At 40.4% G+C, this 14,062-nt stretch overlaps 1 protein-coding gene across 1 annotated transcript; it reads right to left on the reverse strand.

Moving 5' to 3' along the window:
- Nucleotides 1-229: 229 nt before the first annotated feature.
- On the reverse strand, nt 230-12,703 carry sass6 (SAS-6 centriolar assembly protein). The gene is made up of 16 exons (XM_084548572.1): nt 12,490-12,703; nt 11,910-11,970; nt 11,159-11,238; nt 10,965-11,069; nt 10,521-10,689; nt 10,206-10,283; nt 9,488-9,607; nt 8,129-8,320; nt 6,366-6,560; nt 6,066-6,155; nt 5,647-5,826; nt 4,635-4,716; nt 3,438-3,547; nt 3,125-3,222; nt 2,797-2,885; nt 230-1,502 (listed from the first exon to the last, which is right to left on the reverse strand). Exons 1-16 carry the CDS (start codon nt 12,549-12,551, stop codon nt 1,450-1,452), a joined length of 1,764 nt encoding a protein of 587 aa, XP_084404698.1. The 5' UTR covers nt 12,552-12,703; the 3' UTR covers nt 230-1,449.
- Nucleotides 12,704-14,062: the final 1,359 nt, after the last annotated feature.

A 14,062-nucleotide genomic window follows, 5' to 3' on the forward strand; every position in this document is an offset into this window, starting at 1 on the left:
TAGTAGCTGAACACTCTGCCTCCCAGTCTACTTTTTGAAACTCAAGGAACCACACATAAACCTGCACTTTGAGAGTGAAACGATCTATTGTGTTAACATAGTACAAAAAGGCTCTGGGTACTCCGGCTTCCTCCCACCGTCCAAAGACATGCCCATTAAGTTAACTGGTGGTTCTAAATTGGCCGTAGGTGTGCATGTGTGTGAATGGTTGTCTGTCGCGCCGTGTTAGCCGTGTGATAGACTGGTGACCTGTCCAGGGTGTACCCCGCCTCTCGCCCAATGACTCTAGTCCCCCCACAACCCCACAGAGGACAAGCGGTTACAGAAAATGAATAACTGTAATAAAAGCAGCCAGAGACCCTGAAATGACTTCGGTAACAGACCAGCATGGAAATGATGTTTATTAAAATGTACATTTCCAAATTGAAATACAGTGGAAAAACAAAAATACAATATAAATACTTAAGGATTGCAAACAAAGTGTACAGCATAAGGAAAGATTTAAGCTAAGTTAAAGACATTAATATAATGCTGCTTAAAAGTATTTGTGCCCCTAAGAATTCTTGACATTTCAGCATTAAAATGACTCAAAACATTACATTTTAAAATAACAATAAAAATCAAGGACAGTCTGATCTCGTCACGACGCGTTTGTGGCAGTGCATGATGGCACGGACAAAGGAGCTTTCGTCAAGAAAAAGAGTCGTTGTTCATCAGGCTGGAAAAGATTACAAAACCCATCTCTAGCTTTCGTGAAACATGGGGGCGGTAATGCATGTCATCAGTGATGGACCAGTGAATTGAATTCTGAATTATACCAGCAAATTCTAAATTAAACTGTCAGCACATCTGTCCGTGAGCCGAATCTTAAGAGAAACCGGGTCACGCAGCAAGACAAAGAGCCCAAGCAAGCAGTTCATGTGAGGGAACCTGCTGACGTCACAGAACTGAGAGCTGCAAAAGATGACTGATCAGCAGCTACCGGAAATGTTTAGTTGTAATTAATGCAGATAAGAGTCACATGAGACACTGAAAACAAGGGTTCACTTCCTTTTACAACTGTCAGATATGTACAAACAGTACAGTTTCTGGAATAAATAAATGCAGAAGTATAATATTTCTATTTCATCTGTGCCACTGGGTTCTCTTTGTGTGAAAATCCGCTGAGTCATTTTTATGCAGAAATGTAGAAAATTCAGAGGGGCGTAAATACTTTTGAGTGCCACCGTATATTATCCTTGATCACCGGAATCCGTCATAAATAAAGTGTCAACAGAAATAACATGGACGACAAATTAGAGCGCATTAATTAAAAGAGCACCAATAACACAGCACATCAGTTACAACTATTTTGTAACTTAAGATATTACGCAGAATGAGACGTTTGGTGGTTTTATTTTCCCATTCTAGTTGAAACAACAACCATTTAGTTCCTGGTCAGCTTCTGTTTTATGCAGTGAAGTATGACGACAATATGGAAGGCTTTGTATGCTGGGGGAGCTCTGTGAAAAAAATGGAAATAACAAAAAATTTTAAAGAATATTTCTACCAATGCGTCAAACAAAATCAGAATTTCTCCTATGAGGGTTTTCTGATATTTTGCTGCATTCCTTTTACCCTCGACCTTTACGGGCATCCGAGGCCTGCTACCAAGAAGCATTTTCGCAGTGTGATGCTGCCGCCACCGTGCTTCACAGTGGTGTGCTTGTTGTGATTTACAGTAGCATGCCCAAAAAACTCAATTTTGGTCTCATCACACCAAAAACCTTCTTCCAGTCGACTGTGGACTCCTCCACAGACGAACTCTTGTCGAGATTTAATAGCGCTTTGAGCCATGCAAGTTATTGTGAGTCTCTCCTATCTGAGCTGCAGCAGCTTTTAATTCTCTCTCTCTTTAGTCTCCACCTTGCACGGTCACTCATTTTGTGAGGACAGCCTGCTCTAGGCAGGTTAACACATAAGGCTTGTGCCTTCCATTTCTTCATGATGTATTTATCTGAACTCCAGGGTGACATTTTATTTGTATCCATTCCCTGACTTAAACATTTCCGTAACCCTTTCTCAGAGTTGCCTGGGGTGTTATTTTGTCTTCATCCTACAGACTAAAATTGTTCTAGACCTCCATAGAATTAGTTCTCTTTAAAGTAGATGAATACTTACATTATTTGTATTCAATTGTTATGACTTTCTCGTAATATGGTTTCAGTTTGGTAGTAGAGAGTATACATGTGAGAGCAGTTACTTAGTTTATTTAGATTGTAGGTTAAGCGTCATATCACATGACTGTAGGTTTGTTAGGGTTTCTCAGTTGGACAGGGCCTCTAAATGTGTTTTGCCTGGGATTCTGGCACAAGGGATTGTAACATCTAATCCTGTGTATTAATGAATATGACAAAATAAACATTCAAATTAGCATTACACTACCAATACATCTGTGGCCGGTGCCCACCTGAAACCCACATGACCAGGGTTACTGTTGTTGTCTTTTGGCTCAGTTTCTTTCAGATTTAGCATTTGATTATTTTCCATTTAAGAATGCATGTTTACAATTTCTCCTTTCAACCTACTCTATCCTCTGAAAACCCTGTGTCCTGCATGGGACCGTACTTTATTTCTGCTCAAGCGTCATTGCAGTATTACTTGGACTAGGCAACATTTTATAAGCCTTGCAGTGGTAACGGTACAAGGCATGCACTCTCTACTTAATACTGGCCTCCTTTGACTGCTTGACTGTTTACACTGAACACACTAGCAGCTTGTGGACCACGGTGTGCTCTAAATGGTCGGAGAGTTTACCTCTGTGAAGATTAGACAAGGGTGTATAGATTGTGCCGGGGACGTCTCTCCTCTCAAAGTACTTAGGATCCAGACCTGCAGAGTCTCCGCTGATAACAAGGAGAAAACACATGAGCTTGAAGAACACAAAACACGATTTTAGCTCTAAAACAAAATCACCTCTGACACACATGCTCAAATGGACTTTGATAGATAACGTTATATTGTCAAATAATGCAGCCATGTTGATAAATGCTACCAGTAGCGCAAAACGGGAGCAGAGTCTGTAGTGTTGCGCTACCCTCACCTAAAAGTACTAGAGAAGAAGAAAACAAACATCCAGACTCACATGTGTTTGTTGGCTGGCTGTCCTGCTCGCTGTTCAGCAAGAGTGAAATCGGCACCAGTCACAGGGGATACAGCAGGTTTGCATGTCTGAGGATAAAACTGAGAAAGGACAAATACTAATGTTAGGTGTCATTGAAGCTTTTATAACGGTATACAGTAATGATGGCCACAAAATCAAGCATTACACCCCCCAAAATACAGGGCATTTATTTAATCATATTAAGTACTTTCTATATTTAATGGATGGATGGATGGAATAACAGCTCTTCATATTCACATGGTGTTTATATAGTGTTGTATAAAGCATCTCGTACCCTCAGTCCTGCCGTTGTGGATAAAACTGATGGATTCTCCAAAGCCTCGGGAGACTGGGCCTTCGCGGAGAGCTGCCTTTCGTTTAACTGCTTATTGAGCCAACCTATAACTGTGGTGTGCAAACAAAAACAACAAAAGATGAGATGTATTAAAAACAGGTTTGATGCTCGTACTTCTACACAAGCTTTGTATACTATAGATTTGTGTACTATAGATGAGTCCAGGTTGCAGCATTTGTGCAACTGTAGAAGAACAGAGCGCTACCGTTCCTGACTCTATTTCAAATTGTGAAGTTGTCTTTAAACTGTCCTCTCTCTCTTCTTGTGAAGTTCTCCCTTTATATACGTTATACCTCTGCGGGACACATATGCTATAACCTATGCATGTAGCCTACATCAGTGCCAGCCATTTATACTTGTATGCTCGTTAGTCCGGCTCCCTCTGTAACAACGCCAATTGTTTAGTTCAGGAGAAGTTAAATTCCAAATGAAGACTCAAAAGGGGAAAATGCTGTTTTATTGCTAAATGCTGAGAGAGTTTGGTCTGCATGGCTGGAAATGCTTTATGCTGAGCTGAATCAGCTGCAAAGAATTGTATTGCTTTGCTGAAAATTGTTCAATTTACAGCGCGATAAAAATAAATAAATAAATAGAAGTGGCAAAGTCCTGCCAGCTTCTTCTCTCAGCAAGAATCTTCTTTTACTGGTTATGTGAACAGTCATCAGCGGATCAAGCACAAAGCTCAAAGCAGAGACTTCTCTGTGCTCAGCTGAAATGTTGATAAAAGCATTAAAGTCTTAAGAAAAATATCCCTTCCAGGTACATTTAAGAGAAATACTTTTAGTGTGATTAATTTGCGTTATTGGAAATCAATCATGATTAAATATCTGACAGCCCTATTACATACAGTAATGGCGTTAAGCCGTACTATCAAACCCTAGAAGATGTAACCACAGAATTAAGTATTGAAAACTGAAAGGTCGGCACGGAAAAGATTCAACTTTTAAAATGAGTAATAATGTAATAATATAGATATTTGTGTGTTGTGGACCTTTTAATAGTGAGTGACAAGTTTGGATCACTTGTTAAACTCCAACAGTTGTTAGAAAATGAGCTGCAGTCTCCAGTGGGTCCACTCATTCAACTACAGTACAGTTGTCAGTCACTGATATAACACATAACACACAACATCCTCACCATTCTCATTTGTTCGCAACACTTCTCTGCTTTCGTTTAGCTTTTGTACTGTAGCGTCCAGCTGCTCCTTCAGTTTTGAAACCTGTAAGACACAAACAAAATCAAGTTCAAATCTTTTTCTTATTTTGTTAGAAAAGTTTTGGTAATGGTAAATGGCCTTGCTTTTATATAGCGCCTTTCTACCTATTGGTACTCAAAGCGCTTTACAGTCATAGACACATCTACCCATTCGCTCACACAAGCACACAAGCTACTGAGTTTTCTCTGCATTTGCCCAAAAAAAACAGATAATAGCAGTGTGGTTTTTCCCAGTAATTATAATACAGTGTGTTATATCTGACAGAGACAGGGCTCAGTGGGGAAATAACTCGGTGAAACCTTCAGGCGCCTCATTTGTTTGAGTGTAAAGGGAGATGCATCAATGAGAAGTCGGGTGGAGTGCTTGTTGCCTTCTTTAACTCCAAATGGTGAAACGCCGACCTGATTTTACCGCCGCTGTTGTCACTGATTACATTTCACACTGTTCTGTAGCAGCAGGGAGCGTCTATATATGCCTAACAGAGGACAGGGGGCCCCATTACGTGGCTATCATCCAGAAAAAGAAAATGAAGGGGCCCCAAATGTGATCTGTGAGGTCCCAATGACGTTGAGCTTTGACAAACCATTTATAAATGGTCCATCCTCAAGTCCAAGTGGATCTTAATGCCAGATGAAGTCCCCTCCAGACTTTACTAACACATTATGTTTGCATGAATGTAACAGACGTTTGGTTGCAGTAACTTTCACCTTTGATCATCAAAATATGTTTATTATTGAGCATATGTGGACCAAATGTGAAAAAAAGTTCTGACCCTGAGATAACACGTTCCCAAGTATGAAACAGATGGACGACGCCCCACTGTCACATCAAATCAGTATACCCACACGGAGCCAACAGTTTGCTTTGCAGACTACTTTAAAACATTATAAGAGAACAACCTTCTGAACAACAATCTGACGATGTAGGACATACCTGCTCATCCCTGGTAATGAGCTGCTGCTGAGCGCTCTGCAGATCCTTTTCAACACAGTGAAGTCTTTCTGATGTGTCCTGGAGAACCTTCTCCTGCGACACAGTCACTGTGTTTTTGACTTTTATTTTTCCAACTAGGCCTCGAACCTCCCCCTGTAGCTTCTTAATGATGCCATTAGCCTGGGTAAAATAAAAAAATATGTTGGGTGCAAAAACTTTTAAGCAGCAGTGTATTTTTTTTTTATTAAGCTATGCAGTAAAATAGTAGCACAGGCTTCAAAATAAACCAGACTGAAAAAAAAAAAATATATGACAGCTCATTTTGAACTGAACTGATCTATTAGAAAATATCAGTTTCAGCTACTCGCACCAATTTTAATGCTGCAGCAGACAAGCAAACCTCATTCGGCTTCACAAACCTTTATGAGCTCCTCAGACAGGGATTTTACTGTTGCCTCAAGTTTTCTTATCTTAAGTTCCTTACTTTCTGCATTTCCTTCCACTGTCGCCTAGAAAATTTAAAAAAGGACAGAAAAGGCATGTGTTAAAATATATATAATGCAGCAATAAACCTCTACTGCAAAGAGAAAGAAGATCACACAGCGTTGTGTCAAAGTATTCAAACTAAACTGGGCTTGGTGTAATGGAATAGCAATAAAACTGACAAATTGTACAGCTACACTCATTAGTGATATATAAGTAGAAGAGTCGGCTCCTACCTTCTGCTGCTGGGTGGCTTCCAACACCTCTTTTGAGTGTTGCATCAACTGATCCTTATCTCTGATCTCCTGCTCCATAACGGCCACTCTCATCTGCAGCTGGCTCACCAAACGCTCCTTTTCGTGGACCGCTGTGTCCAGAGTGCTGTTCTCCCTCTTGAGAGAAAGGACTTGCTGCCTCAAATGCTGCCCTTCCTACATTACAACAGAAAAAAGTGTCCTCAGTGGTGCATGCCATAGTCAAGGGGCTTTATTGGTTGCATGTAAATGTCTTTGTGCCTGGACTATTATTGGATTGAGGAAGTTACATCACATCTACTATGCCACGTTGGTGTTTAGGTTTAGACCACACCACAGTGTTGAGGTCTATGCAGCAGAATTTTAGCAGCTCATATCAGCTTTATACAGTCGTCACCGTAATCTAAGCAAATCATCAGTAACCATTCACACTCAGATCAACACAGCTCTTATTACAGTTGTCCTCAAACAGACCCAACCCCTGTGTTATGACTTAAAGGTAACTAGAAGAGCTCAAGCAAGCAGATTAGAAGCATACATGTCCACATGGATCCACATAAGAGAGACACTAATCTACCAGCACCTATCTGTATACACAAAGCCACACGTGGAAACTGTACATCCACACTAGGGCTGAACGATATGGACAAAATTTCATATCTCGATATCGATACCATTTTTTTTAAAAAGCCCTCTTTCGAGACTGTGTACACAGGTACCATGTCTTTTGCAATGTGGTATGTTATAGCGTCTGTAATGTGTTTATGTCTGGTGGACGTCGACTCATACGGTGTAACGCTACTGAACGCATCAGCAATCAAACTTTGACTGGCCTTCTTTTGGGATGACTGAGAAGTCCCCGGTGTTTCTCGCAATACACTCTTCGTGCAGCACGTGATGGTGTTGTTTCATGTGGTGAAAATGTTTCTTGTGCTATCTTGCTTCGTCGCAATTTTCGCCAAGCGACCAGCACAACACCTCGCTCTGGTTTACATCATCATTTTTAAATCCAAAATGCCTCCAAATAATGGAAGATGATTTATGTTTTGGCACCAAATCAGATTTTGCACTAGTGACACAGGAATCAATTGTCGCTCCCATCCCATCCTACAAAAATACTCCCGTCATATCCCGATCACGTGACTGCCCCCCGACAAAAATCCTGTCCCGCAAAATCACGAGAGAAAGACTCCCAAATCCCGTCCAGCTCCCTATGTTGTTGTCTAAAGTTGGGCGCACTCACCGCATTGCAGCGTCACTTTTTAATTAAATCTCCGGCTCCGTCCCGCTCCCGTTGATTATTTGCTCTATCCCGTCCCTATCACGTTACCAACAGTGAAACTGACTCCCGTACCGCGGGACTCGAGTCCCGAAAAATTGTCACCCTCTATTCTGCACTGCCACCGGCCGCATTATCTTCCACGCTCACTTTACTTTCTTTCTTTTTAATTTCCCCGCTGTGTATTTAGTGTGAGTGTGCGTCTCCGTCTACCTCACTCCCGCCCTCATATGTTTGTCATTGGTCTATATCGTTTATATCGTTGCTTTTTCGATATTAATATCTTGAATGTTCATATCTAGATATAGATACGATAACGATATATCGTTCAGCCCTAATCCACACCCAGACCTGTTTTACCTAGATGACTGAGAATCTTTGCAGTGAAATGTCAGTATTAAGTTGGTTGTTTGAATCTATTGCATGCACGTTTGAGAATATTATCTAATTGCAATATGTCCCTTACCTCTTCTGCGCCCACTAGTTTAATCTTTAGGTCCCTGATGACAGACTCGTTCTTGTATTTCTTCTCCGTCAGCTCTCTGCTGGAAGTCTCCAGCTCTGTCAGTCTGCTATGGAGCTGCTGGACGTTCTGCTTATGAGCACTCTCCAGCTCCTGACGGATCTGGTCAGTCTGCTGCTGAAACTTCCTCTGTAACTGAAAGGCATCAGAAAGAATCTTACAGCTTTGATTCATGGGACATAAATTCATGGGATATCATGGGAAATAAATTAACATGTTGAAAACCTGCATAGTTTTTGTCATGTGACATTCAGTTACACATGCTTCTTACTTGATAATAAACTCAAGAAAATGTGATGAATCAACAACTATTTGGTCAAAGTGATAAATACTATGGACAAATTTTGCTTTCCAGATCAGTTTCGTATGGTGTCACTTGACATAAAGGACTATAGCTGCAGTTGTAATCAACACACAAGGAGGCTGCAGGAGAATTTGTTAAATATTCAGCTCACGTGACCCTATTTTATAACTTACATATAATCTAAAGAAGTTAGGCCCCGTCCAGAACTTGAATTAACATCCAACCTGCTAAGAACTGTTTTGCCAACAGCGGTGTTCTTAGGTAAGCAGAGTTCAGTAACGTATTTCCTCAATTATCACCAGTGTCTTTATTTACCTCTATTACCAGAGAGGTTTCTGTTACTGCTTCAACAGCCGAGGGGTGAAATTACAGACTACATGGAAGTTTTCAGGGTTTCAGTTACAATCTGAGCTTTGTGCAGGTGTGTAAAATAACTTTAACATCAGGGTGGATATGAACAAATAAATGTAATATAACTTCACACGTGTGCTTGCGGTGGGAGAGAAAGAATTCAAAGTTGGTGCAAAAAATATGTATAATTTCCCTGGCAGGAGGCAGAGACAACTAGTAATGTTATATACCAAATGATGTCAGAGTTTACTTGCACAAAGAATGTAAAACTGGGATTAGATCTCAAGTGTTGGCTGGGGACGCATGTGGCACTTCAATGCCAGGTGTGACCACAGGTACATAAAGCTGGTAACTTGTGATCAGATTGCCCTGGACGGATGTTAAAGCAAGGTCAGACTAGACAGACTGCACTGAAAATAGAGCTGTAGAAACAATAATGTATAATTTTTTCTTAGTCCATCAATCCTTTGGTTAACTACTCAAATATAACAAGACTTTGCCTAATACATTTTATTCAAACATAATGGTATCTATGAATTAAAAACCTCTTTCAAGCACTTTTTTCGACTGGGCTCTTGGTTTTCACATTGTCTCACTTTAATAATAACCACATTCAATAAGCAGTCGTTGGCAGATGAGGGCCTTACCTCTACGGTCTTCTCTCTCTCTAACTGTAACTCCTGAGAATGACGGGTGGAGAGAGAGCTGGTCTGATTCGTCCACTCTGAACGCAGTTTGTCCAACTCTTTAGTCTTCTCAGACAGAGTCTATGGGAGAAATACAGCTATTGTTATTTTTGACAGACAACTCAATATGTTCATATTATTACATAAAGCACAACTCAATAAAATGTCACCGTTATAGTTTGGGTCTGAACTCTGTAATGAGTCATTTTAGATCCCGGAAAACCTGCCTTAAAACATATTTCTGTTGTCTCTGCCTTTATAAATCCTGCTTATAGGTCAGAATCTGTTATTGATTCCTAATCGGTGCGTATTCTTGTGGCTCTGTTTTCCATCTGTCACAACAGTGAAGCGACTAAATGACAATAAAACCATCTTTAACAAAAGCAATGCATATATTACATTTGATATTTAAAAATAATGAGTGGTTGTGCACCCAGATTGCCTAATTATAAATTTTATCTCCAAATGATGTAGGACAGCTGTTCAACCTGTCGTAACAGTTAATTGCTTATCAAAGATCATATGTTTCAAGCAGCATAGACGCATGAGCTTGACAACATTGTTTGGCAATGTGCAACTGTCAGAAAAATTGCTGCCTGGCATCCATGAACGAAACAGTGATCCAAGTCTGGTTGTTGCACTTAATACGGAGCTCGACACAGCAAACGCCTTGTCCCACCTGTTGAGCGTAGCTCAGCTGTCTGGACAGGTCTTCCTCGGTCTTCTTAAGCCTCATGTCCAAGGCCTCCTTCTCAGCCTGAAACATTTAGATTAACATATCTTTATAAACGCGATATAAGACATGACAAAATGTGAGAAACATTTTGAGGATAATTTCACAGAATTCACTACCTTTATAGTTGTAAGCTACAATAACGGCAATTTACAAGCTTATGTTCAAACATTTCACATCCAACAAGCTATATTGTTTAAAGATTGTATATTGAAATCTGTTCAGTCGATATATTGGTACTGTGACGTCGAATAAGCCAACCTTCAGAGAAGAGAGACACCCCGCCAGATAGTCCTTGACCTCTTTGTCAGCGCCTTGAACGAGTCGTAAAGACAAGTGGTTTAGGTGCTTGAATGCATTTGTCTCTACAACACTGAAAGTGGCAGGGCCCTCAAGCAGCTGAGACTGGCACGACAAGCACAAAAGAAACCTGCGGAAAAAAAAGAAAACGAACAATCATGTAGTGTTTGGTGATGTTTTACTGGAGGGTGATACAATTAAATTTGCCTGTAAAGTTTAGTCCATATTTAAACTTAATTACCAAAAATAAACACATAAACATTTGCAACTTAAGATGTGTTCAAAATCAACTGTCAGCTACATTTTTTTTTGCACAGAACTGTATGTGACCAAATTTAGAAATTCAAGATAAATTTATTTAGCTGAACGGTGTGATGTCATGTGGTGGTTTGCGTTTCTTGGTACCTTGGATTGTCTGACTCTTGTTCGGAGTAGCAGAGGTTAAGCAGGTCAATAAACTTCTGAGGAAACGATGCAAAGTCTATCAGCAGCCCCTGCTGAACTTTCAAACTATCCAACACACAGAGAAAATATCAGTGAAAGTTGACAACATGTTGTTCATGTAACTAAATTAAAAAAATATTTTATATAATACTGACCTTTGAAAATCTTCTTCTGATATAGAAAGTTTGAAGAGAAAATAAGGATCTATATCATCTGTAAGTTTAACTTGGAGATCCTAATGTCAAAGACAAACCAAATGTTAAGTCACTGCAGCAAAATAACATTTATAATAACAAAGTTAAGAGAACCGTACAGTGCAGCCAGAGGAAACCGTGTAGGTCTAAAACATATGTGGAGAGCTGGCTATTTGTACACCGATCAGCCACAACATTACAACAACTGAATGAAAAGTGAATAACATCGACTGCTGGGAAACGTTTGGACCTGGCATTTGTGTGGATGTTACTTAGACATGTACCACCTAGACCAAACCAGGCACCCCCACCCCATAGCAATGACACTCTTTGATGACAGCAGCCATCACAACAAAAAAACTGTTTAGAAACATGAAAAACAGCACAAGGTGTTGATCTGGCCTCCAAATTCACTAGATCCCAAACTGATCAAGTATCTGTGGGATGCACTGGAACAAGCCTGATCCACAGAGACCCCTGCCCTCAACCCATAGGACCCCCAGGCCCCCCACTAACAACATCCAGACACCACAGGACACCCTCAGAAGGCCCATGTCCATTCTCTGATGAGTCACAACTGTTTTGGAGGCACAAGGGAGACCTACACAATACTAGGCAGGTGGTCATAATGTTATGCCTGATCAGTGTGTATGCCAAGGTTAAAACTTCTAATTGCACTGTTTTTTAAGTCATATGTAAAACTCAGACTCACCCTTTTGTGCACTGGACTTGTCGTCAACTGAAGCTCGATGGTGACACGAACATTAGCTCTCCTGTAAAATAAAACAATTAAATATGGACCTTGGTGCTTTTCACAACATCCAGTGCCTTTTAAATTGTAATTATATAATGCTCTGTTTGCATGCATCTTGTTTCTTAGGTAGTAGTGGCTGAAAAGAAAATTGGTGTGGACAGCAGTTCACCCTCTATAGATAAAGATATTGCTTTATTCCCCTCTCCTCATTACTAGGTGGTCCTTGGAAAATGGAGCAGTTTGGCAAAAAGTCACATATACAAGGAATGCAAGGATGCAAAAGCCAAATCTAGATATATAGGCGCATTGTTGACAACTTGTGAACCCTTGTGAAGATGTCTGTCTAAAACTGGAGGCGTTAATAAAGATATTCTTCGGGTGACAGATCTTTTTCTGATGCAAACTCCTGCACATCCGTGTTGGTAGTCGCTGACTAAGTTACCACAGTAATGCTTTTGATTTTTTTTTACAACCTGAAACATGTATTTGATCTCTACGACTTGGTCAGACTGTGATTTAATGTCAACAGTTTACTTACCTTTCCTCGCAGTCCTTGCACCTCACATTAACTTGTAACAGTTTGCTGAAAAGTGTCTCCATGGTGATTGACGAACTAAAAAATAAAAATAAATAAAAAATACTGAAAGTCGTTCACCGGGTTATTAACGTGACAACTTAGTCCGCTGGTTAAAGGTTCAGACGTGGGATGCGTCAGTTTCCGTCGGGGAATCAATCTGTTCGCCGGTTCACAACACAACATTTCTTATTTGGCGCCTTTCTGCCGCCAACGGAACCGTCCAGGAACCGGAACATGAAATAAAGTCTGCTTCCGGCGGTTGGTCACCACACAACTCCTGACTGCTGCCCCCTAATGAATGGGAGTGGAACTCTCTTCTTCTTCTTCTTCGTTTCCATCTTCTTTTTTCTTCTTCTACATTTTCATCTACTTCTTTTTCTTCTGTTCCATCTTCTTCTTCTTGAACTTCTTCTTCTACTTCTTCCTTTCTTTCCTTCTTCGTCCTCTTCTTCTTCTTGTTTTTTTGGTTAGTTGATAGCCTACTGTTGTGTTTCTTTCTAAATCTAAGGGACCAAATACATAACTCAAGAGGCACAAAGCTGAGTCCCAACCATAGACTGTTTAAAGATGGACGCCAAAGCAAAGAGAGCGCCCCCTGGTGACTGGCTGCAGTATAGAGAGCCGAAGTCCCGCCCCCCTACTTCCGGTCCATGGGACCTATCTTTCGAAAAAATATGAACGGGAGTTAATGGAGAGATCATAATTATTTTTTGGTCCCGTTCGAATTGTGGCATGAATTTCACATATGATGTGTGTGAATTTAAAAGATAATTTTTCACGTCAAGAGATAAATTATTTGACGTAAATAAGCTGAACAACATTAGGTTTTGTATGAGATCGCTTAGTGAACTACATCTCTCGTCTCGAACAATGTACGTCACTAGAGAACTATGGCTGTCTCCTTGTTGAGCTTTACCGTCTTCTTCCAGGACGAAGGCAGAAGCATCAAACGAGGTGAAAATCATTATAAATCGGGTCATGTCGAGAGCTGTAGTTACAGGAAGGGAGTTTTGGTCAGTTCTGTACGCGCCAGCATACGGGACTTGTAGTTCGTTTAATTACGTATTTTCCATAGCGTTTTACTTAACTATCTTGTGACAAACTGTGACATTCTTGACATGTAAAATCATTTTTTATTCTGAAAAACAATATATGTATAATCCAAGGCACAAGTCGATCGGGACCAGAAAATAATTTATCTTTCGCCATAGACTGCCGTTCATATTTTTTCAAAAGATAGGTCCCATGGAGGCAATCGGAAGGGGCGGGACTTCGGCTCTCTATAGGACATAAGCTCCACCCCCTCCATGTTAGTGGATGGGACTTGAGCCAAACTAAAACACTAAACTACACATCAAATATATTTTTTTTTCAAGGAAGGTTTCTGTCATTTTAGGTAGTTAATATAATGTTGATGGATTTTCAAGTGTCATTTTTATTTTTTTCTGTGGATGAGTTTCATTTTAGTTATTTGACACTACAGAAACAGTTGCCATGCCAACCACTCTGTAAAGAGTGGGTGAGTGAGAGAGTT

The sequence above is a fragment of the Chelon labrosus genome, assembly GCF_963514085.1.
Source record: "Chelon labrosus genome assembly, chromosome: 7".
Classification (NCBI taxonomy): Eukaryota; Metazoa; Chordata; class Actinopteri; order Mugiliformes; family Mugilidae; genus Chelon; species Chelon labrosus.

Bases quoted from the DNA above. Each gene is read 5' to 3' on its own strand.
- sass6 (XM_084548572.1), bottom strand. From the start codon at position 12,551: ATGGAGACACTTTTCAGCAAACTGTTACAAGTTAATGTGAGGTGCAAG. The intron at 11,239-11,909 runs GTGAGTCTGAGT...CTTTGACATTAG, and splicing joins CAAGTCCAGTGCACAAAAGG to GATCTCCAAGTTAAACTTAC. The intron at 6,156-6,365 runs GTAGGAGCCGAC...TAAATTTTCTAG, and splicing joins AAGCCACCCAGCAGCAGAAG to GCGACAGTGGAAGGAAATGC.